Source organism: Toxotes jaculatrix, chromosome 19 (genome assembly GCF_017976425.1).
Source record: "Toxotes jaculatrix isolate fToxJac2 chromosome 19, fToxJac2.pri, whole genome shotgun sequence".
NCBI classification, from domain to species: domain Eukaryota; kingdom Metazoa; phylum Chordata; class Actinopteri; family Toxotidae; genus Toxotes; species Toxotes jaculatrix.
In genome coordinates, this window is record NC_054412.1 from 18,686,341 (window position 1) to 18,714,093 (window position 27,753).

Consider the following 27,753-nt stretch of genomic DNA (forward strand, 5'->3'; position numbering starts at 1 on the left):
GTTACTACCAATATGGATTTTACCAAAACTGGCATCTATATCGATAGTTAATTTAAATAATCAATAATTTTCTTGCCAGGAAACACAAGTGAACCATAATTTTGTTCTTGGCAGAATGGAAAAGCCCCTGAGATGGTTTTTGGACCATCATGATACACTAGTTTTCTCCATTAATCTTAGATTAAAACCCAAACTAAAGAAATAGTGATAACAGTTTAATATTTTGGGACACATGAAATATGTTCTATATCTTTATGAGAATGATATTTGAAGTTTGATATCAGTGTCATATCTGTGTCATATCTATTCAAAGTACAAAAATACACCTACCTACACTTCTGAACCTGAATAATTAAGACTTTATATCTTAGGAGCAATTGAGCTTGTTTATTCTGTGCTTACACAGGAATGTAAAAATGACATTGTCTAGTTTTATGGAGAATTACATGCTGGAATCATCTCTGACAGCAGCATCTCTGACCACAGTGTGGGTGACTAAATACAGTTTGTGAGCACACCTTTTCGTCTTGGCCTCTGTACAGACACAGTTGTACAAAAGTAGTAGTTACCTGGATGCCCCATGAAGTGGCCCCATGATGGTTGTTCATGCTCTAAGGCTCCACCTCAGCACCCTGAGAAAAATCTTTGCACTACTCACTATCTAGTCAGGAGGTAGCAACCACACGGCATAAAACCCCAGTGCAAACACTGCTTGTCTCTCTTTGAACTCAGCAATGGGAACAGAACAGGGCCTAGCTGGTAACACAGAGCCATTGCTAAGATTCCTACTGTGCTGCCACCTTTGGCACGCCACCGACTGAGTGGTCAACATTATTCCAATCAGAAACATGACCCTCTCTACCATGATCCCAGAGCGTGTCTCCATTCCCCGTGGCAGACGCAGCCACCTTGCATTCATCTGCCAAACATGGGCAAAGTGCATGAATCCAGCCAGAGAATAAAACTGAAGTCACTGACTTGACTGGAAAACACTTTCAGTGTGATGGCAGTGAGGGCTAGACATGTGACAAGTATCACATGAGAATTACCAGATAAGTGTAGGCTTGGCTCAGTGAAGTGATGTGACAAGTATCAGTAATCATCTATGCAGGGTAGAAGTCTCGCCCCTGTCCCTGAGATGATTGGGCACAGTTTCCACACACTTGGAAAACATACGCATGAGAAGAGCCAAAAAAAAGGGAGGCGGCTGCGCTGAAAAACCTCCCTGGAGGCAAACTATCATTCCATGAACCAGAAAATCAGTGGAATTGCATATCTATATGAGCAAAATAGTGTAATGATAACTCCTTTCCTCATTTCCTCTTCCAGTGCCACCATCCCAGTGTAGCAGGAGAGGGAGGTAAGATGCCCCAGAATGGAGGAGATTGGCAACAGAATAACGTTCCCCCTCCTCAGCAACCTCTCCGACCAGGAGGAGGGTGAACCCTTGAATCATATCCACACTGAACCGCACACACTGGGGAAACACACGGGCCCTGCTGCAGAATGAGGGTAATGAGTAATGGGGGACGCATGGCAGCACAGAAGAGTGGAAGAAAGTGACAGATTGGCATAGCTTGTTTCCCGCAACTGGCAGCCAATCCATCTAATGAAAAATATAAACACTCACCAACAGTAGGCGAAGAGTGTGTTTCAACAATGTACAGGGTCTGGAGGTGCTTAGGTTACGCTTAATGATGAAAAGATGTGGGGAGGAAAGATAGAGACTGTGTTATGGCTGGTTATAGAAGCATAAGCAGGAAGGACCTGTGCACAGACATATAGGCAGGCTGGTGCAGTGAAGTTACTTTAGCAGAACATGTGATGAAGACCAGGCTTACAGGCAGACAGGTGGATTGAGGCACATGCAACAATCTGGCAACTGGACAAACAGGACTGCTTGTTTGCAGTGCTAAGCCAGAATAGTAAGTGCTACAAGTTGTGATGTAGCTACAGTTAGCCCAAAGACAGTAGCAGACTGAGTGATGATAGCCCAACACTGGCAACAAGGTGTTTATAGTATGTGATTGGTACCTACTGATTGGGCGGTGAGTGCACAGATCTGTCTCAGGGTGTCAAGCAGAGCCTCAGGGTGATAAATCAGAAGTGAAGCTTCTTAGAGGGTATAGCACACACAAAACAGAACCTGCATACATCACAAAAATGTTTTACAAAAATGTCTATTGTTTTATAGGTGGGCTTGCAAGCTGTTTAATGCAGAATTATTCACTGCACCTACTGATTAGGGAAACTCCAATAAGCACCAAGCTTTTAAAAGTCTATTGATCAAATGTCTGTATGAATGGCATCACCCACAGAGGATTATCACCAGCTCTGTTGCTCCGCAGAGCCTTTTTACCTTCTTTAAGCTTGTTGTTTTGTCTCACCACTTTCATGAGCCTTGTTTTGAACAGCTGTTTTCAGTGAACAAGCTTGGATAAACCCACTGGACACTACCTGCTCAGCACCAAACAAAAGACAGACATGGTGAGAGACTGGCTTTTGAACATAGCGAAGCAGTTAGCTACAGTGAGCCACAGAACCAGATATTTTTCTCTGGAGTTGCTGAAAGCCAAAACATAGGAGACTGAATATTGGATATTCATCGTTCAGCATCATAAGCGAATGCTAACGTTACTCGGTGTCTGCTTGTATGCATTTGAGGTAATTAAATGCAAATTTGACAGGTACAGCCCTGTATTAACCACTGCAACTGTAGTAGTGTTGGAATCTCATTCCACATGACATGAACACAGCAAAAACATAACAAATGTGGGAAGAGCTGCCACATGATTTTTACTTATTTCAGTGGAATGAATTGATTGTTTGCACCTCACTGTGAGTACTCTCTCTGAATTTGGAATTTAAAGAGACTGCTACCAGCTGTTGAAACATCCTCTGCAAGCTGAATCATTTCAGATCAATTTCCCTCCTCTCCGCTCTTTGCTGCCACATCTAACTATTTTGTTCAGAACACTGGTGAGATGTGTTAAGTCCTTTGGGTAATGCGTATGTATGAGAGTGTGTGTGTGTGTGTGTGTGTGTGTGTGTGTGTGTGTGAAAATGCAGGCTTGTCTGCACATGTCACACATTAAAAAAGGGAACTGCCAAATTAACATCGGGACCCTGCATGCTAATGTGCAGGCTACTTAAAAGGGTATTGTTGGCTCTCATTTTACATCCATCTTTCTTGTCATCCTTCACTGTATAGAAAAGCAGAAATAACAACTAGAGAACTAACTAACTAAAGCAGTTGATGGTGGGTGCTGATTCTCTCGGGATATGGCCGTTTACTTGTTTATGTTGTTATGTGTCAGCAATATGACATTAAGGAAATTGCAGAAACGTTGCACAGTTAAGAGTTAAGTTGCCATCAAACACTGGATCATAAAGAAATAAGATGAGCTCTAAGCCCAGGACATTTCTTGTGAACTTGTTAGAGGTATTCACTTAAATTAGTAGGATCAGATAGAGTGAGTGAGCACTTTAATAACTGTGTTTTAAAATGCTGCTATGTGTTTATGACATTGAGATGACTCATTCTCCTCTGGTGCGCGGATACTGCAGGTCTGCACAGAAGTAGAGGTCAGCTCTGATTTGAGATGAGTAATAATCTGCCCTACAGAAGTGTCCTTGAGCAAGTGTACTTTGTACTATACACTTATTATTGTTATGATATACTGCTTTGCAGAAGTTAATGTACTTTACTGTTTTGTACTGACAGGAAGCGCAATGCATCAATTCCACAGGTAATTAAAGTTGACAAAGAAAAAACATGACAAAATAATCTCGACTCAGTGTCCACGTATTAGTGTTTTATCTCTGTGGATCTGACACCAGTGTCCTACGTACGGAATTTCAGCCACGCGATAATAGGTTGTACATGGAGGTTGATGATTTCCTCTGTCTCTGTTCAAAGATGGTCTCTGGTGTCATATGTGAATGTCCACCTTGATCTTTCTCCAGTCATCCACTGACTCCTGGTCGATGACCTTGGACCTCTTCCTTGGTCTGGCGTTCACAGACAGCTGACATTTGCCTCTGGTGTTCATTCAAGTCTGTTTATTTGTCCATGGTCCTCGCTGTTGCTGTCACTCACGTAGTGTCCCCCACAGCTCTCACATGTGATGTGATGTGATGATGATGTCATACACCCATCTAGTCTTCCTCTCAGGGGACATCATGTCTTTTTGTAGGAAGTACCAACAGAGATCTTAAGGCCTTGAATGGTTTGTGGTAAGTGCTGAAGACTCTGATAGTCCAGCCGCTCCCACAGTGATGCCTCTGGTGGTCCCTGTTGAAATAGCAGTATCCATTCTGGTCTTAAGTCAGGACAGGATTCTTCATACCTGGTTGTCCAGAGACCTGCGGTGTCTCCCTGTCTATCCAACTCTTGATAAGACATTGTGCGGTGTGTAAGAGGGTTCTCACCACTTATCTTTCTCGCTGTAAGTGGTGGTTAGAGATCAGATTAAGATAAGTCTGTCTGAGAGGGCTCTCTGCATTATGTGGTGTTTAAGCCTCTGGTAGCCTTTACTTGAACACAGATGACCACTTACTTTCAGTGACATACATTCTGCGTTTTGGTCATGTGATGGCACTTGAGCCAGTTTCATTTACGGATGAAAACCACAAAGTACTGAACACACGAGACACCAAAGTGTTTTTTTTTTTCAAGAGATTCAATACTCCCAACGTCTTTCTAAACTTGCTTCAATCTGCAACACTTTAAATTGTTGTATCTTCAAACAGCTCCTTTGCTGCCTTTACGCAGTGCTTTTTTCTCTGAATATTTCATCTTGCACTAAAGGTTACTGGTCTATATGGTGTGCTCATTACTCGGGTGGGTTTTGACATTGCAGGGGCGTGTTTTGAATGCCCTTGGCATCAGTATATGACCAGAGCAATCGACTGCAGTGCTTGAAGTGCGTGGGCACACATGCAGAATAACTTGACTGCACTTGATGTGGTGCGACATGAGTCAGTGGTCAAGCATCCCTTTGTTGCTTTGCAATGTGATCCAGAGATCTGGCATTCATTTTGTCCAGTGGGTAAGTGGGCCACTGCCTGTGCCACAGGAATATTTTTCTTTTCTATATCATCCTTGTGCACGAGTAGAAAATCTTTGCCTTTTAATGTGGGGGCCTAATATACAAAAAGGAAGCACTGACTGTTTGAAGCATCGTAAGCCGCAGACGTCTGTAACAGTTAGCCCCATCCTTTTATGGATAAAAAAATCCTCAACACCTCATCTTTGCAGGGACAGAGATGGTGCTGCACCTCTAACATGGTGAAAGTGAGGAGGACTGGGTTTCTTCAGAATGGTGGTTATTACTCACTGATAATAATTTTTGTATTTTATTTTTTAGGGTACTTTAGGGAAATTCACCTTATTGGGCCTAAACAATATCTTTCCTTTCCTCTTCCCCTTCCCAGGTGTAGTTTATTATGGGATTGTTTATTACTTAGCCTCTAAGAGTGTTTATGTATCTAGCCAGTTATGTGGCAGCCCACAGCTACAGGTCAGGAGCTTCAGTTAATGTTCACATCAAACATCAGAATTGGGGAAAAAATGTGATCTCAGGTTAACAGCGGAATGATGAGCTGGTTTGAGTATTTCTGAAACTGCTGATCTCCTGGGATTTTAACAATTTAAACTAGAGTCTCTAGACTTTAATGCAGAATGGTGTGAAAAAACAAAAATACCCAGGGTGCAGCAGTTCTGCGGATAGAAATGCCTTTTGTGATGAGAGAGGTCAGAGGAGAATGGTCAGACCGGTTGGAGCTGACAGAAAGGCTACAGTAACTCAAATAACCACTCTGTACAACTGTGGTGAACTGAAAAGCACCTCGGAATGAACAACATCCAACCTTGAGGTGGATGGACTACAACAGCAGAGACCACATCAGGATCTAGTTCTGTCAGCCAAGAACAGAAACCTGAGGCTGACGTGGACACAGACTCACCAAAACTGGACAGCTGCAGATGGAAAAACATATCTTGGTCTGGATAATCCAGATTTCCTGTGTGAGACTGCAGATGGTAGGGTCAGAATGATGCATGTTCATCCCTATACAGCCACATATTTAAATGTGTGTGTTTGTGTGTGTGTGTGTGTGTGTGTATGTGTGTGTGTGTGTGTGTGTGTGTGTGTGTGTGTGTGTGTGTGTGTGTGTGTGTGTGTGTGTGTGTGTGTGTGTGTGTTTGTGTATAATTGTAGTCATTTGCTGTGTCAAATGCCTGATAAAGGTCACTTGCAGTGTGATTTTCACAGCCCCCCATCCCCATCTTTTGGTAGTTCCCCCTCCCTGAGCTCATGAGCTCAAGGTCAAGGTAGCCCTCATTAGCCTCCATAAAGCTTCTAAAGTACCAGTAAAATCTCTGTGAAATTCCCTTAAAATAATCTGGCCTGTGACTCACAGATTTCTGTCTATTGCTTCATCCCTGCAACTGCAATGTTCTTGATATTTCATCCCTTGGATAACTGCATTAATGTTTAAGGGGAAAAGGAGGTGAAAAGGAAAGACATTTAGATAGTTTTTTGACGTTAAAATCTTCGCCTTTGGAACATCTGGCGGCAGGACGAGGCAGATAGGATGGAGGCAGTTCGGTTGAAACATGAAGATGTACAGTTTCAGCAGAGAGAAATCATAAATGAGTGTCTTCACCTCTAGTGGGATTTGAAAGATGTCGGCAGCGTCTCGCGGTGAAGTGGTTTAAAAACAGCCTGAGAGATGTTCAAATCTCTGTCAAAGTCACATGAAGCAGAGTCACAGCGACTGTCGCCACTTTGACAACAGTCAAACAAAAGCTGGGGCGTAGAATATCTCATTTTTCCCCTATTCACTTTACAGTGCCACCAAAAGCATCCATTGGTTATGTAGCTTCCCTCAGCGTTCAGGAATAAGAAGTAACTGAAGGGGTTGTTTCTTATTTTAGAGAAAACACCATGTAACCCAGATACAGTGCATGCTGGAAGGCTTGATAATATTTTAAGTGTTTCTAAACAGCTTAATTTGATTTATTGATGAAGGATCAGTTAAGAATACTAAAATAATGAAATCATCCATGATCAGGGCTGATTCGCTGTTATTGGAACTTGGTTTCTGAGCACAACATTATGTTTTGTTTATATGCTAATAAGTGTGCATTATGGGTAGTATGCATACTGCCCCAGCAGATCCACTGAGGAGGCTGTCTCAGCAGCGCTGCCTATGACAGCCCATGACTCTGAGGTGAAGAGGGTCAGCAGTTTTAAATTCCTGGGCATCCACATCGGTGATGATCGCAGCTGGACATGCAACATCACCCAGCTGGTCAAGAGAGCACAACAGTTGGTCAAGAAAGTGCATTCTAAGGAGACTGAGTAAGTTCAGCACATCACTGAGGCTTCTTAGCAGCCTCTACAGTTGCATCATAGAGAGCATCTTGACAAGCTGCATCACGGTGCACTGCAATGGACCACAAACACCTCCAGAGAGTGGTAAAGACTTGCTGAGAAGACTGTCAGGGTGCCCCTACCATCTCTGCAGGACATCCACCACCAGAGAGTCTGTAGAAGAGCCTGCAGCATCTTCAAAGCTTCCATCCACCCCCCAACACAGATTTTTCACTCTTATGCCCTCTGGCAGGAAGTGTGAAATTCAGGAGAGCTTTTTATCCTTAGGCCATCAGACCGATCAGCAGATCTAATCCATTCTCCCTGTGCCAATCCTAACCCACCTCACCATACAGGAAGCTTCACTTTTATCCCTCCTGATATTTTTATTTATTTATTTTCATTTTTATATTTTTCATTTTTTATACTTCTTGTTTCTTTGATATATGGCATTCACAGTAGATGGCCCAGGACGAATTTCACTGTGCACATATGACAACAAAGGCTTTGACTCTGATATTTCATACAGTATTTCAATGTTAAACATATAGTTTGTGAATCTGAATTTGTGAACCCTTGTACTGAAGCTATTTGTTTACCATTTTTTAAACCCTGTCACAACACTATGAACTGTGGCTAATTCCATCAGGGAAAGTCTGCAGAAATGCATGTGCATAGAGGGATCAAAAACGTCCGTGAGAGAGCCCTCATGCACTTGACAGTGTGACAGTATGACAACCCTAAGACCTTCACACACTTTGTGGGTGTGGACATTAGGGCTGGGCGTAATGCGGCGTTTCATTCAAAGTCAGAGGTCAGAAGTTCCCTGTTGAAATTTCTCCAAACGTTAAAAAAATGTGTAGTGTTTTTGGCGAGTGATTAGACAAATTAACTGTCAACAGTGCAGCATCCTTGCATACAAAACAGAGGAGAAACAAACCAGAGGTAACAGATGACAGACTAGATATTTTATTTTATAGCAGTTTTATACTTAGAAACATCTAAAAATTCCCTTCACTACTCTAACACAAATACAGTAGCGTACAACACCCCTCCCCTTGTTCACTGAAATGCGAAAGAGAGGAACTAAATTACATGACACTAAAAACAAATTGAATGTAAAATAAAATAAATTAAGGACAGACAGATTTAACTTAAAGACAAACATAAAAAGCTTAACATAACAGAATCATAAATAAATCTATCTAAAATATATATCTAAGTTAAGTTGATTATCATTTTACAGTGTACGCCTCCATGGATGCCGCCATCGTCGTGTGACGTCAGACAACGGCTTCTCCACGAAGCCGGGGTAGGTGCATAATATGTAAGAGCTCTTCAGGTGTTGGAGACTGTGAGTGGCTCCCCGTTGTACTTCTTCTAGCAGGAGGTCGGAAAGTCAGGGCTTCCCATTTGCCTTGAACACAGCAGATGCGTCCCAGTTCATCCGTGATCCAGCCAGTCACTCACTTCCTGTTTACGTTTCCACAAATGACGTCACGCGGATAACATTTAACAAACAGTTTCAAAACGGGAAACAGCGGATAACTTGAGGAACAACTCTTATGTAGTCTTGTGACGGCTGGATATATATAGTCCTCTGTCTTTGTTACACACCGGAGCACCGGAGAGAGTGTACGACCTTCGGTTTCACCTGTCAAGCTCATATTTGAGGACCAAAGAAAGCTAGCCGGGCTGCTAAGTTAAGCTAACGTTAAGTAAGTAGCTGGTAGCTAGCGAGCGAGTTAGCAGCATAAACTCAACAGCACTTCATCAATTAACTGAGTACTCAACGTCGGCCAGTATGGAGAATAAATATAACCTCAAGAGTCCAGGTAAGCTTATCTTTAATTGTTGTTTTTCTGTTGTGCTACAGCTGTCAGTAAGCTTGCTAACACGACTCACACAACGGAAATCCACCAGTTTACTGCTGACAGTTCTTAATTATTATACAATAACTGTGAGCCACATCCGTCAAAATAAAATGACTACTCTATCATGAGGCTCATCTTAGGTGTATCGATTGTATTTCTTTGTGTTTGTGCTTGCTAGCTTCTATGTATGGACGTACTTTTTGCACTATGCAGTATCCAGAACAAAAACACCTATACAGGTATACATTTAGCTTCCACAGCCCTTCAGCGCTTAAAGAGTACGTGGTGTTGAGTTGTGTATTGCTAGACTTTGTTTAGGACACGTCTGCTTGTGTAGCTTCAGTCATGGGCATTTATCAAGACTGTTTTCCTGGTTTTAGCTAGAACAGTTAGCAGAAGGAAGGGTTTTGAACACAGAAGATGACCCAGGTGGACTCATTAGGGTGATGGAGCTGATTTGTGAGGATATTTGCTGACAGTGCTCGATGTACAGTAGATGGGTTGTTTTCTTAGCAAGTGAACTACAGTCAGTATCAGAACTCCATGTTTTCCACAGCAGCATGCTGTTTCTTAGCGATTGGTTTATCAAACATGACTGTTGTTGGTAATGTGTAACTTCATATTTTCCCCATGAAACTAAAGGTATCCAGTTTACCATCATATATGACAAAAACAGCTTCAAATCTTAACATTTGAGAAGCTGGAATCAGAGAATTAGTTCATCATTTTTGCTTGAAAATGACTAAGTGTTGGTTAAACATCAGAATAGTTGCAGGTTAATATTCTATCAAGCAGCCAGTCAGTTAAATGCATGGAAGTCAGTTAAGTGTTGTAAGTAATGGAGGAGTTATTATTAAACCAGCTATACAGAGTCTGAGAGACAAAATTACAAAACACAGTTAAAGTTTTTATAAATTCATTTGGTGGTTGTTTACCATACTGTGTTTGTAAGGCTTGTGCAAGTGAATAAATATGCAAATAATATTGTGTTTGTTGACATTTGGACATGTGGATAGTCTGTTTGGATTTTTCTACCTCAGGATTTTAGTGTATAACAGACCTACTTGGCCAGCTGAGTAAATGGGTCTTTGCACCTATCGTAGAACTTGAAGACAAACATGGTGTGCCAAACATTTAGATTTTTGTATTATGCTTATATAAGGTCGGTTTTATTATCATACATTGACAGTTAAATTTTCAACCAGTTTTCCTTCATTTGCAGTTGTTACCAGAATTAATATGTATTATGAGGTAAACTGAAACTCAGAGTGGAGATAGCAGACTCATCTAGACTCTGAGTTCATGCCACGTGTCACCAAGTACTCGCTAGTGTATCGTGCAAGCTTAATATGTGTTCTACTGGTGTACAGCTCTTGCTCCAAGGACAGACATACACACACACACACACACACACACACAAGTACGCACACAAATGCAGGTGCTTACTACCCACAGGCATACGTTATTTGTTTAGAGCTATTGGGGTGGAACTGTTGTGTCCAAGTTTCAGTTTTAATGTTCAGTCTCAGAATTGCTGTATTATATCGTTTAACAAAAACATTGTTCTTTAACTCTGTTAAATTTTAGGGCTGCACTTAATGATTATTTTTGTCATTGATTATTTTGACAAAAGCCAAAGATATTCAATTTAGTATCATGCAAGATGAAGAAAAGCAGCAAATACACACACTTCAAAAATAGAACCAGTCAATCAATTAGTGATTATTTGTCAATAATTTAATTTTCTGTTCATTAATTAATCAGTAATTTGACTTATAATTTCAGCAGCGACAGCGCTAACTGCTGTACCACAGCACACCTGGTGTGCATCATCAGGTCCTCTTAAGGTTGAGTGAATAGGCACTGACATTTTGAGGGAGGAAGGGTAAAACTATTCTGTAGTTAGTGAGACTCCATTAAACCTGTTGCACCTGTAGTAAGGTTGTTATCTCATAACAATGTTTGTTGTTCTGTATGCTTTCAAAGATTTGTATTAGTCTAGCACACTCTGTGGTAACCTGAACAGATGGTGAGTTACACCTACGTAAGGCTGAGAAAGTAAAAAGCAAGTCATTCGTCTGTTGTAATAGCAGGGCTGGAAGTAACAATTCTTATTCATTCCTGTCACTTTTCTATACTTTTTCTGAGTATTTAAAAAGAAATTGTAATTTTAATAATTTTACTCTCAAGTATTTTAGGGGGTGCATTTCCAAATGCTGTCATTACAGGGCTAGAGTTAAGATTAGCATAATCTCTATAGGTAAAGAATTATTGTATCAAATTAATCACTGATTTAATGTGTTTCTTCCACTATGTGGCCCACATCAAACTCACCCACAGTGTTACATGTTACATGTTGAACAGGTGCATGTTCGATCTGGCTCAATGCTAAATGCTAAACTTCTCACAGTGGATCCTCTGGTTATGTTGTGCATATTCATTCAGGATCTTCTGCTTTCAGTGAGGTGTGTGAGAGATTCCTGTTACTTCATTAAAATGATTTATTTCACATTGCTACTGTGGTCACTTGTCATGGATACATGTGGACACTTGTCACACTAGTCACTTGTCATGGTTTCAGTACTTTTAACTTATTGTTGGCCATTGCTGTTTAATTGTCTTGAGTTCTGTGTCTTTTCTGGTTAATTCTAGTAAAGCTATAGAGAAGGAAGGCGGTTGTAGCTGGAAGCTTGTAGCACCAGTGAGGTTCACTGAGTAATACTGAGAACAGGCTGGAGTAGGAAAATGAATATTTTCTAAATAAATGTGCACTGATGCTGCGCACTTGACAGACAACTCCTGAGTTTGCCAGCTGTTTCCTTTTTTACTGCTGGCTGACCTTTTATTTTTTTTGTGTGCATGTTCCTGGTGGTCTTATTCACAGTACTGTATGGTATATTTTTTATTTTAACGTCTACAGTTAGCGCACTTTCTGATGTGTAAAATTTACTTCATCCCATCCCATCCCATCCTTATTGTGTTCTTTTTTCTCTCTCTTTTTTTTTTAATTCTTTATTTTTATTTTGTCTTGTTTGAAATGTCCTCATGCTGCTCAGTGTGCCTTAAATTGCCCCCCAGGGGACAAATAAAGTTTTCTGAATCTAAATCTTCCGTACTGTACCTTATCATACCCCTCAGTTTTCATAAGATTCAGGAGCTGACTCAAAGAGTGGGATTAGTTCTTTTTTGTACTCCTGGCTTTTCCTTTTTAGCTGAATGAGGTGGAAGCAGCAGCAGCCGAAAGAGCAAAAAAAAAAAAAAAAATGCTCAGACTTTGGAAGAGTTTCTCCCCTCCCTCCCCTGTGCTCCATGTTTTTCACATCTTTGGAGTTGTTATTACGCAATAGTATCTCCTTTCTCCCCTCTGGACCAACTGTGAATCAGTCCCGCTGGCAAACACTCAAAATGTGTGTTATATAAGATGATGTGGCATACAAGGATTATCACCCTGTTGCCTTGAGCTAGTGACTGGACCTCTGCAAGGCCAACAGAGACCAGAGGCACTTGTGTAGGAAGGGGCTTTTCCTTGTCATCTCTGCTTACAGTTACTGGTAGGAAGAACCAAAAGCGGGCATGGGAAATGAAACTCGGCAGGGGATATGGAGCAGTGGACTGTCACAGTGCATCCAGGCACTGGCAGTGGTGTTAAAAATATGCTGGAATACCTTCCTCTCTCCTCTCCCTGCGCAGCATGCCTAGGAATCATAGTGTGTATCATACCGGATAAATCTGCAGTGCATCATCTATGTCCACTGACGATGTTTGGTGTCAGTGTAAGAAGTAATATCCGCTTTATGTAGTGAAGTGCAAAGTAAGGTTGTGGAGGTCGCAGGATTTTGCAAGTTAGTTTAGCTGCTCCCCGTGGTTTAGTAACCGTGGGGAGCAGCCATCATGTCTGACACATTTAATACATGTTAAAGGGCACAGGCACTCACGTAGAATCGCTGCGTTAAACAGAAATAGAAACTCCCCACTTCACACCTCACTTCAGCAACTGTTTTTAGAGGCTTGCTGCAGCCAGGCAGCTGCCCTCTGTTTTCTACAGGACAGGTGTGTGAGGATGCACTGCTCATCTTTGTTATCATAAAGACTGTTTCGCTGCCTTTGTGTTTAAACACAGTTATTGTAAAATGCATTTAGGAAGTGCCATGCTGGTATCATCAGTAATTTTACAAATGATCCTTAGATTAAATTAATACTGCATGGGATTGAGGTTAGAGATTAGACTTGTCTTACCTACCTTTGTCATAGAGTTGCCTCTATGACAAAGGTCCTTCTCACATAAGATGGAAGAAATTGCACAGGCTTCGTAGAGTGTGTCAAATAGTCCAGTCATCTTAAACCCTCAGTGAGGCAATCAAGGCCAACTTCATTATACATGCTGCAGTAAACCACAGGGCTCAAACCCATCTCAGAACAGTGTCTTCAAAGCTAAGTTTTAGGATGATACCTATCGCAACTACTTCATCAGATGCCACACTGCTGTAAACGTAACCCTCCTGAGGCCTGACTTCTTGTGATAGTGGCAAGTACACATTTATATTCTGCTCACAGCCCTTTTATTCAGCTATCATAAAGTGCCAACCAAATTCAAAATGCCCCCTCCCTTGACACTCCCACATGAACAGGAGCAAAAGTTTAGACACTTGTGTTTTTTTTCTGTTTCTAGTTCTTTTTTCTTACCAGTGAATCAGGAAGCCGGTCTGAAGTCTCTCTGACATATCAACCAAACTGTGCTTTGGTTCAGAGCCAAGTCAGGTCAAAGAAATTGTGATCAGCTGGACAAAGTTTGAGAACAATACTCTGCAAAGACACTGAAATATTATGTGATAAATGATTTGTTTACCAGCGACAGATTTTATTGGCTTTTAATGGTGTATCCACTTTTGGAAACAGTGCAGAGCTTTGTTTGAAAGGATAATTGCAGCTTATTTTTTTGTTTTTATTTTTTTTGCAGCAAACAGAGCCCACCTCAGTCATGTAGCTAAATGATGCTTATTATCGTAAATAAAACCAAGAAGATGTAAGTCTGCTGCTGAGTGATACGTTTGCTGTTGAGGGCTATAGCCCTTTTTTGTTTATACAAGAAAAATACTGTTAGACTCTGTTTTAAATGCCAGATCTTCCCAACATGTTTAGTCTAATTTAATTTACGTCCTGCAATGAAGCCTGGAAGTTGTGTAGAATTATGTGCTACATTTAAAGGTCCCATATTTTACACTTATAGCTCTGTCTGGTAAGAACGTCATTCAGGTGTCAAATCAGACAGAATCCAGGAAAGTGGTTGTAGCACCATCTCAGATTTTGTTCCAAGTTCGTTTGGGTTTCAAAAATGACAGTCAGTGCAAACTTCCTCAAAGAGAGTGATATTGAGGTTATTTTAAACTTATTTTTTGCACCATTATGCTATCAATCATTATCTTTGTTCTTCAAATACAGTTATTCATCAATTTTGTGTCAGCATTTTGTGTCTCTTCCACTAATGGACATGAATAAAACAAGACTGACAGCATATTTCAGTCATTCTCACAGCACCAAAAATGATATGTGTTATAGCCGGAAGGAACATGAAAATGTGCGTGAAATGGTCTAATGTGTGGTCATTTTGTGTCAGTGTACTTCCATGTTTCCTTCAGAGATAAATATAAAACGCATCCCTAATGAAGGAGTAGGGTTTTCCCTTATTATCTCTACCTCTGTATGTCACAGTCTCTGATATATTGTTTGGAGTAAAGAAGTACATGTTTTCTGTTTGCTCATTTTACTATAGGTCATTAATGCAAGCTATGTTCTTTACTATCAGGGCCTTATAAAAAAAAAAACATTAGTTCTAATAGATGCTATGTTCAGTGGAGTGGTGACATTTTATATTCCACATTACTCAGATACTCAATCTTTTTTTTTTTTTTAAAGCTATTGAAAATAATCTGCAAGGTACATAGTTATGGATTAGAAATTACATGTGATGAAAACTATTATCCTTTTACCATATAACTTGAGCAGCAGGACTGAATTGGGTACTTGGTGTTTTCTTGAAAACATGTAAGGACACATACTAATGATTTCACTGCGTGGACTTGTTTCAGCATGCACATCAGTACATTTTCCATATATAGCATTCTAATATACACACCGTAAAATTACATGCATAAACACATCCAACCTTTTATGTGGAAACACATTTAGATACTCCCACAGGAGCGTGAGAGGGCCATTTAGGACACCACTTATTCCTCCTTATACCAGAGGTTTTATCAAAATATTTCACTTATTTTGAATGATTACCTTACCCATCTCAGATGTCCTCTATTTCAGTAAACATACTGGACCTATTTGTCCTGTATTTCTTACAATTTCTATGTTACAATTTCATAGGACCATGTTGAAATGCCCAAATGCCCAAATTATGCTACTACACCTTGTTTTATGTTTAATGTCTATCATATTGATGCAAAGATGTGGACTTGTAGTACCCTCAGTATCACTCTCGTTAAGGAATTGTGCATGTTTTCTAAATCTGGGGGCCTTATGAAAATAAAATGGCATGCATACAGGCTTTTGATGGTTTTGGCATACAGTTTGTCTTCCATCCTACCACCTTGTTAGAAAACTGAAGCTTAAAGAAGAGAGGGTCAGGGAAAATATCTGCCTGTTTGTCACTGTACATGCCTGCTGTACATGTCTCCAAACACACGTAGACCAAAGATCAAATATTTCTCACTGAGATTTAGTCCTCACAGTGGGATAACATGTCCCCGACCTGAGGAGCTTAGAGTCCCAGGCTAAGGGTGATCTGGCCCTGCCATCCAAGCTGGAGCTTCCAGCCACCCGTCCCAGAAGATGCTGGTGGATGAGGTTCTGAGCTGACTCTCCCAAGTAGCTCACCTCTCATTCTGCAGTGCCTGACCAGCCCTGATAGCCTATCACACCTCTGAGTGCTCCTGATTCCACCCTGCAGGGCACTCATGGATTCCCGAAATGGGAAACCATGACTAACTGGTGGCCAGAAAGATAAGAGAGGACGGTTTTACCTGAATAGCTTTTAGCTGTGGCTCTCTCAGTGTCTCCATTCCTCTTCATCTGCCCCTCACCAAAAAGTGTCCTCTGTCTTTCTTTTGTACCCCTGTCGTCAGTATCTTCTAGAATGGTTTGATCTGTACAACTTTCTTAGACAAAGAATAATGTGATTTACTTTTCTTTTAGGAGGTAAGAAAAAACACATCCACAGCATTTCGACAAGGGATTAGATGAACAGCATATGTGTATGCAGTATGTGGAGGTAGATAACTGTGGGAAGGAGGATTACACAGATAGTATTTCCTCCTCACAACTGCACTCTGGAGTCTGTCTTTTCTCCACACTCAGTCCTCCTCCACACTGCCATAATGTGTAGCTTAATGCCTCATTTGCTGCTGCCGCTGCCATGGGAATCAGGCCCTGTGCCACTGGCTTGTGCCAAGACCTGCTGGATAGTTGCAGAGGAGACCACTACTCCCTGTGCTGTCAGGACAACTTAGGCCACACATCAGACTGATTGCCGCCGTCAGCAACAGGCATGTACCACATAATGAAATTGAACTTACTGTAGACAGTGTGTGCGGACGAGCACATAGTGACTCTAATCCCTTCACTTGAGCGTATTGTGTGATCCAGGCTTCCTACACAGATTGCAGATGCAAAAGCCAGTATTTAATGACACACTTTAATTTAATGACACATATTAGCTTAATAAATATATATAGCTCCAATCAGAATTGTCACTCGGAAACACTTAACAAATAAGAGAATTAACTTGAAGTTTGGTAGAACAAGAATCAAAGAATTGGATTCTTATAGTGAAATAAAGTTAGAGAAAACAAAGACAACTTTATAAATAAAACATTTGCTACTTCCTTTATTAAGAAAGAACGACACAGTATTAACACAACAAAACACTTACCAATGACGCTACAGTGAATGAATATTGAAAGGCAGAACCAGATTTTGGCAGGGAAAGTATGCAACAGGTGAATAAAGCAAATGATGTGACTGTCACTGGATGCAGCTGGTAAAGGCGAGGATAAATTTTGAGTTGGGATAGAGAAGCCAGTTGTAATTTCTGAAATCACCCAGTTAGCAGAGAAGAAGTGCGTTACTGGCACGTCCATAGGATGGCAGCGGCTGAGTCTGCGTGGTGGTGGTGGTGTCAGGAATTGGGAAGACGGGGTTGCAGCAGCAGTGGTGGTGTGGAGGTTAAGATTCTTCGGTGGAAGTTAACTGGCCAGCGTAGAGGCAGAATGGGAAAATTGTAATGGTCACAAAAGGAAGTCCATTGTTTGGGAAAGAAATTAGAAAAAGCGACCGATCAGTCCACTTGATGCGCTCGCCCTCCAGGGGCGGTGTCATTGTTCAGACCCTCTTAAGTACTTTTAAGACCATTTCCTAAATAACTGTAATGTTAATAGACAACTGCAGTGAATAAAGGAATTGCGTCCTAATTCCCAGGAGATTACAACAAGACCAAACTTGGTTATTAAGATATTAAAACACGATCACACATACAAACTTGAAGAACAAGTAATATGGTAACGGCATTGTAGAATTTAGGGAACAGAGATGCTTCTTTTGAAGAATAGGAGGGGGGGTTCTGAAATGTTCGAGGGGAAGCCTCCTGGGGTGAGGGATGAGTGACTGTGAAGCTGGGTGCTCAGACACATTATAGTGGAACAGTTCCATCCTTGGTTCTGTCGGTCTAGCAGTGGTGTCAGATTCCCTTTTCTATTAATCTCATCTTGAAGAATAGTAGGAATGTACTGATAGAAGAAGCTCATGGTAAGATAATACGCTGATAAAAAGTCCACAGTATATTATCACAATATTAGAAAATGAAGAAAAATGATGACGTGAAAAAAATGTCCTTTCTTAAATACTAAAATCTGTTGTGTATAGCAATTTTCATTTTGTGTTAAATGCGTTTTCCTTTCAACTAAAACTGCTCCTACTGTTCTTCTTAAGTAAAATAAAATCAGGGTAGTCAGCTGTGACCTGACCATGTGCATAAAATTGGCATGAAGTGTAGTGTTCACCCTCTGTGCAACTACCTGCCTTCCTAGTTGGCAAGGCAAGTATTTATTTGATAAGTACCAAAAACAAACAAGTCAGTCACTCAATCACTGAAAGGAACAGGAACAGCCAGTGTTTTTTTTTTAATCTACTGCACAGAAGGTAGGTGTTTTCTTAGTGCCACTGCATCTCACATATCAAATAACAAGGAAATAAAAATAATCAGGCCCTACAAATTACGTTTAAGTAACTCACCTTAGACAAACAAACAAACAAAAAAGATTTTTTTTTGTGAGGAATGTGAGCATGTCAACATTTCTGGGTAGAAGCTGGGATCCTTGGCCGTGTTTACAGTGTCCCCTGCTGCAGGAAGAAAAACTCTCGCCCAGTACTAAGGTTGAGAGTGTTTTTTGGAGTTCAAGAGCACCAGCAGGGTGCAGGGTTTCCCTCAGGAAGTAGGTTAGATAAATGCCTCTGTTTGATCACAGTTAATGTAAATAACACAGAGCTTTCTGACACAAGTCCGAGCCATCATTATCTAACTTTAAACTCACTTCAACCTTCTGTGGACTCTGTTTTTCTTTTTTGTTCCCTCACATACACACTTGATTTTGAATGACTGAGCCATTTGTTTTCACTTTCTTTTGTAAAAAAAAAAAAAAGGAAGATTTTCTTTTTTTTATGCAACCTTCTGCTGTGATTAATTACCACAAAGCAAACACACAGTGTAACTAATCAGTCGTTATTACCTGCAGAGCTCCATCAGACAGACCCTGATGCATCTCGTCATCTTATCAGTGCTGTTAATAGATGGATCGTGTTATTTTCCCTTAAGCGTCGTATTTTATTTCACGCAAAATGTAAATGTGAAATCTCTGTTGATAAGAGCGGAGGCATCTGTATCTGAATCTGTATTTCAAACAAGGCAGTGCGCCTTTATTATATTAGGCTGTGGGATAGATGTTCTAAAAACATGATGTAGGTGACTGCCTCATTTCAGAGGCTATTCAGGTAGCATTAAGTGTAAATGACAGGAGGCTTTGAACAGTGTTGTCCAAATCTCCTGTTAAACTTTTAAGCACATCATATCAATGTTTCAGGCAGGCCCGAGTTTTATTTATAGAAAATATTTTTTCTTTCTCAAATCATTCAGTCTTAAGTAGGGAAAATCTGTAGAGTGATATGGCCTAGTTAGCATCCATAATACCACCGACTGTTCCATCAGCATAGAACATTGAGCAAAGACTTAAATCTTTTAATGCAAGCAAGGATTTAAGGTCATAAATAAAGTCTGGAATTATGAAATGGGGAACATGTAGGAACCTGACAATAAAAGAAATACACCCACATAGACCAACACAGACAGACACACATAGACACACTCCAGAATTAGACCTCCACAGCTTTTACTTTCCTCCTCATACTCTCAGCAAAGCAACACACGTCCTGCAGTCTTTCCTCCTTCTCCATCTTTTCATTCTAATTGCTGTCGTTTTTTTGTTTTTTTTTTGCCTTCGCTCTTCCTCTCTCTATGGTTATTATTTCTTTTCCAAGTACCGCTCTCTTCTCCTCTCTTGCATAACAATTCTGTGGTCTCGGGAACGTTTTGAGGACGCTTCACTTCTGATCCTTGCGCTCCGGGCTACCAGCTGATTGTACTATTGGTGTTATAGGAATTCTGAGGATGAGACTAGTCTGTTTGTGCCAAACATCAAAGGTGCCCATCTCCTTTACAGTCTTCAGCGTTTGTCTATGCGCTGCATAGTTGGTCATGTCCAGGCTCATTTTCCTACATTCAGAGAATTTCCACTGCTTTCATCTTTTATTTTCCTCCTGCAGGAGAAATGGCGTCACCTGGGCTAGAGTCTAAGTTAGATTGTCTGTTTTATTGCTATTTTAGTATAGTTTCCAAAATAGTGTGAGCCTTGAGTGACCTCCATCCCAGACTGTAGAACATTTCGGACTCTTTATGTTTAGATTAGTCTACATATGCCTCAGTATAAACATACAATCCAGAGTTGGTTTCTTACTTTGGTTTCATATTGCTATTGTGATATGAGAATAAACATCATCATCATATAAGTAGTATTTAATATTCATATATAAGTATTTATTATCGACTTGATCGGATAAAAAGATTGATCCTTTCAACAGCTTAGAATTGGCTCTGTCACAGTGTTTCAAAGTTTATATAAATGGTTTTAGTTTTTTGTGCACAAACTATGGAGAACGAGATAGTAAAGTTTAACGGCAAGGTCAATGATCAGATTCTCAGTCAGATCAAACAGATGTTTTTTTCCTGACCTGACTACCGATGAATAAATACATCAATCAAAAATATGCTACTTTGGCCCTGAATCAGCCTCATTCTGGCTCAGTGTCCTGCCTGCAGCATTATCAGATTGGTTGTATAGTGAATAACCAGTCAACACAGTGCTCTGTTTGAGGGAAAGAAAGAGGAACAGAGAGAAAGCTAGAAAGAGAGAGCTATTCTGTTCAAAAGGAAGAATGGAGATCACCTTTTTTTGCACATGATTTACAAAAGCTGCTACCTAGCAACTTAAATGAATGTAAGTGTTATTTGTGTGCCCTGCAGTGGTGAAGACTTTTTCCTTTTTTGGAATGTATTTCAGTTCGTTGAGTAAAAGCACTGTTCTGTGAGTGTGCGTTATCTGGTCTTGCCCGTTTCCTTGAAAATCTATAGGCAGTGTGACAGCAAAAGGTTATAAAGAAAGTTCAAGTCCTTTATTAATGCTTCGCTTTTGAATAGGAGAAATATGGGACCTGGTCATGTTAGTAACTGTGGCCTTTTGGTTGTGGAGACGGATATTTGGTGGGCCCAGGAAGTCTGAAAACCTTGGCTCAAATCCCACTCTTTATCTCCTAGTGGAATTCAGAAAAACAGGGTTGTCCTCGCCACGCTACTCTTGATGGATGGAGCTCGCACAGTTGAGCACTGCAGCCACATGTTCAGCTGTTCATAGATCAGCGCACCGATGATTCACTGCACGGTTAAGCTTCCTGTCTGTTACTGAATTTGTTGGCTTTGTGTGCGGCGCAGCATTTGTCATAATTTGCGTGTCCGTTGAAGCTTAACATTTTCACAAAACTCAACAGATTGTCATTGATGAAGGTGGAATTCGGTTTGCATGCGTGTGTGTGTGGTGGGAGCAGAGATGACAATAGACGATGGAATCAGACCCACAGCATTAAAAGCACATGCAGTAACGTCCCCCGAGCAGGTTATTTTATCATTCTGATTGAAATGTAGCTCAGCTCAAGTCTCTTCTGTTTCGGAGTTGTCATTCAGCATAGTAAACATCTGTACTGGCTGCTAAGTGTGGGGACAGTTTTACATTTAAGACAGAAGGCAGCGTATTACCCTGGGATACAGTAGTCTGAAAGATATTTGCAATGCAAAACTGCCAGAACAAGAGGTGTATTTTGATCAGTTTTGGGTCAAGATGCTCAAGAATGCTGATGCACGGAGGTTGAATTTATTTACGCAGGATCAGTTTCTCATCTGCCCTCTTGTCTTAATAGTTTTAAGCTTGAGTAAGATTGCAAGCACTCTGTGACCTCCTGCCCTCTTGTGTAAACAGGAGGAGGCAGGGGTAGCCATGAAAATGCATGCAGACTCTTCCATTCTCGGTGTGCGTCCAATGTGGGATACTGTGATAGGTTCACATCTATGCTGAGGATTGTCTTTCCTCGGGCAGTATAAGACAGAACACGTGCCCTGAAAGCCGCGTGGTGTCAGGCCATCTCTCTGCTCCACTGCCTCGCTCCCCCCTGCAGCCTGCACATCCTCTCAGCTTGCCTGGGCTTGGGCTTCGTCCCTGTTATTTGCCCTCCCGCCCATCCCCGCCGCTGCCCCTCGTCTTCTTCCTCTCTCTCGTTCATTTGCACTCACACTGCTCGATTGGATTCCAAATCAATTTTGCCTCCATGAATACCTCTTAGTTCCGCTTTTCTTTTCACAATTACTTTCCAATTTTCAGCCCCATTCTGTTTCTCTTTCCAGCTGATAGCTGTGGCTGTAGTAGCATCCCATAAGAGGGCAAAAGCAAGCAAACTGACCTTACTGTCCAACAGCTCAACAGCCCCCTTTCAACTTGTGATGAGTGCTCTGTTAACAGGAGGCTGAGACTCGGTAACAGCACCTGTTGTTGTGTTGCCCCCCTGTACTCTGATTAGAGCGGCTGCAGCCTGGCAGTTGGCTTTACATCAAGGAGCATCCTTGTGTCCTTTGCTGCCAGGGCGCTAAGTAACCCACCCCCACCCCCCACAGTCATCATCATCATCAAGCCCACCACCAGCATCGTTAGTTGGACTTGCGTAACTATCCTCCCTAGGGTAATGAGGTTGTCTGTATTCAGATTAACGCAGAAGGTCTGAGAGTGTTGCAGGCGAGGTGGAGACACAGGGGTTAATGCCAGCAGATGTTTCTCTGGCACCTCACTCTGAGAGCATGTTGCATCTGCACGTAAACTCCCAAAACACCGCCATGAGTAGCGATTGACCCTGTAAACACAGCAACAACAAAAAAAAAAAGTGTTTACTTATGCTTAACTGCCTTGAACCACACTTATGAGTTCAGCTGTGTTTGCAGCAGGCAGCAGCATCATTACTTCTGCTGTCATCTGCTAATCATCTGCTCATCTTTAATAAGCAGCTAATAAGCAGTCTGTCAAATGGACCACAGTGAGTTCTGCTCTGATATGTGTCTAAGTGTTTGCAAAATGTCTTGGCATCAACTGTCCTTTCTGCATTGTGCTTTGCGGTAAGCCTGAGAGTCATTATCATCATTATCATTAGCATTATTATTAGAGGAAGAAGAAGAAATAGCACATAAACAGATAAAGGAACAACTGTTGTTGTTTCCTGCAGATGTTTCACATTAAAAGCCTGAAGGATGAATACACATCCATGATCCACATACAGATACTGAGTAACAGTCATCAGCACAAAAAGAAAAACCAGCAGCGTACTTCTTCTATTCTATATGGACACAACAGCTTACATTCAAAGTGCTCCTCCCTCTTACATGAGGAAGACCATTTGTGGATGAAACTGTGGCATGTCGCATTAAAACCAAACCAGGAAAGGGAAGGATTATGGCCTTTGAGCTGCTGGAAAGCTTGTATTGTGACAGCAGCTTAACAGCAAACAAACAAACAAGAAAAAACACTAAGTTGAATGGACCGGAATTAATTAGTCAGTGAAATGAGAAGCATTTTAAAAAAGAGAAATTTCAAGCAGCCAAGTGGTGAATATGATATGAATATGCTGTTGTAGTGATGGAATTAGTGCTGTGGAAATGTATGTTATACATGTTATACATATGAATTTATCAAGGAACCAGGTAAACATGGAGGAGGTGTTGAGTTTGCATTAACAGAAAATGAAAACAAGAGCAGATCAGAAAACATTTCTTATTGAAATATGATGAAATAAGGAAAATTTGGAATAATTATTATTTTCTCTCAAGAACTTAGTAATCTACGGTGGCTAAATATGTGCCCTGTGCTTTCCTTCTCAGTTAGAGTCAGTTTTATTCATATGGTGCCATATCAGAGCAGAGGTGATCTCAGAGCAGGTCTAGACCGTATTCTTTATAATATTTATTTACAGAGATCCCAGCACCCCCCCATGAGCAAGCACTTGGCAACGGTGGCAAAGAAAAACTCCCTTTTAACAGGAAAAAAAAAAAAACTTTGAGCAGAACCGGGGCTCTGGGTGGGCGGCCATCTGCCTCAACTGGTTGTGTGTTGAAACCTTTTTCTTAATCAAACACTCATGGTTTGATCATGCAATATGCCAGTCCACACGCACCAAAGACTTTAGTGGGAGACTATGTACAAAAGCGCAAAAGCGTATAATTGAATAGTTGTGAAGAAACAGCAGTTCTAAAGGTGGTTTTAAATCCAGTTTTTTTTTTTTTTTTTTGGATTGCACATTTGAAGAAGCATTGTTGTTCCAGCCTTTTAGTCTGACTGTCTGAATGAGTGTGACAGTCACATTTTTAGCAGACTGTGTGCACTGCCAGTGCATGGAGCCCTGTCCCTCTGCATGCTCTTCTAATCTGTCCATCTGTGTTAGCATCCTGTTACCCAGGAGAACGGCGCATTTGCAGCTCTCCGCATGTGAATATCAGGAATCTTGGCCTGGAGAACTGCTGCAGTTGGAAATGTATTCAGGACAGTTTGGGTGAATTTGTAGTGTTTCGCACACGAGTCATGCTGGTGGACGGCAGCGAATTTCAGAGGGTGTAAAAGAGTGTTACTCATTGTACAGCAACAGTAACACTGGCAGGGCAACGAAAAATTAAATGACAATGCAGCAAACGCACACAGTTTCCAAAATACTTATAAAATATTCATGCAAAAGATGGAAGTATGGCACAGAATCCTAACTCACTATGGTGTTTTGGCAGCCCAAAATTACACATGTACAGCACACTGTGCTATAAGCATGTAGCTTTTTTTTTTAATGTATTTGTTCTTTATTAAATATCTAAGTATTGCTGCTTAATTAAAAAGGGGAGGAAACCAATCTGGCAACCCTGCTCACTCATGTAGCAGTGTTATTAATACATCTGTAGCGAGGTCTCATGCTTGTTAACCTGTAGTGCAGAAACAACAAAAATGGATCAATTTTCCAATCTAACAAAGTCACAACCAGATGGAGAGAAACCAGGCTGTGTGGCAAGTGAGAAAAATGAAGAGTCAGAGCATGCAGCAGCCGAAAATCAAAAGGAAGACACCGCAGAGGGGAATAGCAGGCGAACTGCAGGTGGTCAGAGTAAAAAAAGAAAGCTAGGAGCCAAACAAGATGAGCAGGGGAGATTTAAAGAAGGGCTAATAGTTGTTTATTTGCCCTCCACCGATCTAGCCTTTTGCATTTAATATGCAACCAAAGTTTCTGGTTTCAGGCGAAGTAGCTTGGAGCACAATTTCCAAATCATGCACCCAAAATTATTTCGTTTTTGGTGTTTGATTGCCTGTATCCTGCCAGTGTGACTCTCCATGGAAAAAATAGTGAAGATCAGTGATGTAAACAGTAATGATCATAAAGAAGATGTGAACTGTTTTACCCTGCAGGCACTAACCTCAGTTTTTCTTTTTGTTTTTTGTTTTTTGTGTGTGTGTGTGTGTCTTTGTTTCTTTTGAATAACCAGCGGTGAAGAGGCTGATGAAAGAGGCTGCTGAGCTGAGGGATCCCACAGAGCACTACCACGCCCAGCCACTAGAAGTAAGTTCACCACAGAACACAACAGTGCTGCAGTATTTGTACTGTATCACTTCAGCATTTGAGAAGCGCCACCACAACTACACTTCCCATCCTGTGTAGTTTAACAGTGTCTCTTTCCTGAATGCAGGAAAAAGACATTTTTATTTTTGGGGGCAATTCTCTGTCTAAAATTTTCATTTCATAGAGGTTCTGTGTTCTCTAGTTTTGTCCATCATTTTTATCACATTTTTTAACACTGTACTTAACAAAGTAATGAGCTCTGGGAATATGGTAACATCATGGTAACATCACAAAATAATCTGGCTAAACTTCTGGCTTCTTTACAACCTACGTCGTCATCTAAATTGCTCATTGTTAATGAATATCTTAACAACCCCTGCGAATATTGTGGTAAAAATAACTGCTGGGCATCGGCACAGCAAACAGCTGTGGGAGTGTTTGTTCACAGTTCACAGTTCAAGTCAGTGTCAGTGTTGTCACTGCAGTCACACATGGGAAGCCACAGGGTTCTCATGTCTCTGCCGTGTGCTCAATGTGACATTTCCCCTCTTCTCCTCTCTGCAGGATAACCTCTTTGAATGGCACTTCTCCGTACGCGGGCCCCCGGATTCAGATTTTGACGGTGGGGTTTACCACGGCAGGATTGTACTTCCCCCGGAGTACCCCATGAAGCCCCCCAGCATCATCCTCCTCACAGTAAGAAGCGGACGAAGGCCACGTCTCACTCGCACATGATTATTCTCCTGCTAAAGCGGAACAAAAAGACGTCACATCAGATGATCAAAGAGTGGAAAATGGACAGCATGTCATTTAACCTTCAGCCGTTTCTAGATGTATCACACGTAGTGACAGTTGACAGAATAAAGCATAGGCTGTCACCACACTGTCAGAGGGAATTGCACTGGTTTTGTGAGAATAAGAGATTGTCTTACTACATTCAGACAGCTGTATGACACCTGCACTAATGACAGCCTGATAAAAGCCAGAATACTCTTGAACTGTCGTGATAGACATTTTTTTCATTGTGTCCAGACCCCGTTTTCTCAGTTTTATAATCTTTTTCAGTTTACACTCCTTGTTTGCGATCTCTTACTTACTTACTGCAGAATAGCAGCCTACATTTCCCTATTCCTCACTCTCAACTGTTTCAAACTTCCACGTCAGTCTACTTGTCATAACTTTTGAGTCTGCATGTTTTATTCATTTCTCCCCACCTGCGTACTCACCTCCACCTTCTCTTTATTGCCTTTCTTCCTAGCCGAATGGAAGATTCGAAGTTGGGAAGAAGATTTGTCTGAGCATTTCTGGCCACCATCCAGAGACCTGGCAGCCCTCTTGGAGCAGTAAGTATCCTGAATGACAGATCCCAGGTTCTCCACATGTAAATCATTCCCTGAGTCCCCTCTAGTTCGTCCTTTACACAGTTACAGGTCACTGTTTTAGTGCAGCCTGGCAGAGAAAGAGTTATTATTTGTAGAACTGGAAAATTTGGTCATTAACAGAGATTTCTAGCAAAAGTGTGGAAAACTATTGATGTTCTCTGTGACTGTTCTCTGCTTTGCTCCTTTAATGTGTCTCTGAGGAGGAGTCTTGATTGACAGAGTGAAGTGACAGTCATGTGGCTGTCCGTGATTATAATAAGCCACATTAGCTTAATTCTCTAATGGAAGTCAGTATTCAGATAATGAGAGGTCTCAAATAATAGCTGGGGGTGTGGCCATCACAAAGGAGTAAGTTGCTGATAAAAGCAGGGTAGAAAACATCGAGGAGGGCAGCTGTTATTTGCATTGTTCACATGGTGAATACAGCATGATGTACCTTTCCACACCGCTCATTTCATCAGTACGACTACAGAGTCATGTCATATTCACCACATTGCTGCTGAGTTGCTGCTGAAATTTTTGGCAAAGTGGAAGGGACTGAAAACAATTTGTGAGTGCACAGTATTTTTCAAGTTTCAAAAAATGAAATCACAGCCACAGAGGGGAAAGGCATGACTCTGTTAGTGCCGGGGAAAAATGGAAACCATGCTGAATTAATGAGGACGACAAGCAGACATGGAGGAAGTGTTGAGGTTGTATTGACAGCAAACAACATAAATAGCAAATTAAAACAGGAGCTTATGGGAAAACAGGCAGGCTCCTTGCTAAAATATGAAATGATATATATTTATAAAACTGGGGAAATTAGAAATAAAACCTGTT

The 27,753-nt window shown here is 41.2% G+C and overlaps 1 protein-coding gene across 1 annotated transcript in view; it reads left to right on the forward strand.

Annotated features, from left to right (window-relative positions):
* Positions 1-8,696: 8,696 nt before the first annotated feature.
* ube2j1 (ubiquitin-conjugating enzyme E2, J1) overlaps positions 8,697-27,753 on the forward strand; it is a 41,883-nt gene continuing 22,826 nt past the window's right edge. Inside the window, exons 1-4 of the mRNA XM_041064827.1 lie at positions 8,697-9,214; positions 25,476-25,549; positions 26,114-26,245; positions 26,808-26,892. Of these exons, the coding sequence (XP_040920761.1) occupies positions 9,184-9,214; positions 25,476-25,549; positions 26,114-26,245; positions 26,808-26,892 (322 nt within the window). The 5' untranslated portion in view covers positions 8,697-9,183. The remainder of the gene's footprint in view (positions 9,215-25,475; positions 25,550-26,113; positions 26,246-26,807; positions 26,893-27,753) is intronic.